Genomic DNA, 1,583 nt, shown 5'->3' on the forward strand with positions numbered 1-1,583 from the left:
AAAGCGCGTGAATTGGGCGTGACAGTAGCAGAGTTAACTCCCCAACAAGCAACGGAAGCACTACTGAACGCGTCCCCACCAAACTGCCCACCGACCTACCGTTCCGGTGAGGAGTGTTGGTGTAAGGCGTTAGTATGGTAGTGATTATTTCCTGTTACTTAGTATTGTCTTATATGTACCTGTTTTTCATCATTGTCATATCGTCCATTTCGCCAGGGCTTGAGTTTGGTCTTTCTGGGACTTGGTTTTTTTTACAGTTTCTCAGTCGGTATTTGTATGTTCCGTAGTGTGGTAAGGCAAGGTCAGCAGAGGTTCCTGTCATGTTACTTTCGCCGTAGTCTATCACGGCTAATCCCATTTCTAGTGGTCCCACTGCTGACTCTGGTTGGCCTATACATTATCTTTGGCATACCACACCTTGATTACTTCGGCCACTATCTTCGAGGGCATTCTAACCCAACTGCTCGTGCTGGCAATCTCGTTCGCGCCGATCAGCTCGTGAACCCGCTGAATGGTCGCCCTACTACTGTTGATTACTTCTTTCCTGAAGGAGCAGAAAAAGAAGGAAATGTTTGGAGTGCGGTTCAATGCACTGGTAGCACAGTTAACCGGACGTGCATCTTTGACAACCTCTACTACAGTAAGACTGAGGATATGTTCTATCTATTGCTACCTCGGAAAGGAGAGGTACGGTCGGCGCCATATTTTCAACGCCCCGTGTCACCACTAGTCGATCCTGTCGTCCCTGGGCCCTACGACGGCCTCGTTTCGGCCGATCGCATTCGTAGTCTCACAAAAAACTGTTCCTCGTTTTTCATGGGAGATGTACACTATGATCCGATCGGGCGACCATTTTCTCCCAAACTTGTGTTTTTCGAAGATGTTGTTGCCCTGCAACACTGGCTTGACCAGCGGTCGTGGAAACCAACGAACGTTGATGGCGTTACTATCTACGGCTACGCCCTTTACGCTCATAATGTCGGCCATGTTATGTACGACGCTCTCTACCCGCTGTTCGTGTCGATGATCCGCTTTGGGTACGGCGATGCTGATGTGAATGTTCTTATGAAAGTTGAGGACCGCTTTAATGGCAAGAAGTTCCTCTGCGACGAATTTTGGCCTAAATTTGGTGGCGGCAAATACAGCCGTTTGAACGACTTGACACGGCCTATCTATCGCTTTCAAAGAGTTATTGTTGGCTCACGTAAAATGGCCCATAGGAGTTTCAATACTGATACTACCATGCCTGGATCTTATACTTATGAGAATTCCCTATACATGTACACACAGCGCATTCTTGCCCGGTATGGCATCAACGATGTTGCTTCTTCAAGAGGCAGTAGTGTGGTCCCGATTGACCACGGTGAAAACGGTTGTCGAGGCGTTATCGTTGACAATAAGAGGTTTACTGATACTGAACGGGCTATGCTCGAATCGATCGCTGCTCATTCGGCTGAAGATCTCGACTGTGACATTACGTTCATACGGTGGGAGAGGTATACGTTTGAGGAGCAGCTGAAGATCTTTTCTGAGGCCAACGTGTACATCAGTGGTGTCGGCACTGGTATCACTCGATCGCATTT

General features: G+C 48.1%; 1 protein-coding gene across 1 annotated transcript; it reads left to right on the top strand.

The window, feature by feature from the left end:
• Nucleotides 1-816: 816 nt before the first annotated feature.
• Pmar_PMAR027035 (hypothetical protein) lies at nucleotides 817-1,487 on the top strand (the record flags this gene model as incomplete). Its single annotated transcript, XM_002772355.1, has 1 exon — nucleotides 817-1,487. A coding segment is annotated over one exon (671 nt), but the record flags the coding sequence as incomplete, so codon positions are not given.
• Between the last annotated feature and the right edge of the window lie 96 nt (nucleotides 1,488-1,583).

The sequence above is a fragment of the Perkinsus marinus genome (genome assembly GCF_000006405.1).
Source record: "Perkinsus marinus ATCC 50983 genomic scaffold scf_1104296961272, whole genome shotgun sequence".
In the NCBI taxonomy this organism is placed as follows: domain Eukaryota; phylum Perkinsozoa; order Perkinsida; family Perkinsidae; genus Perkinsus; species Perkinsus marinus.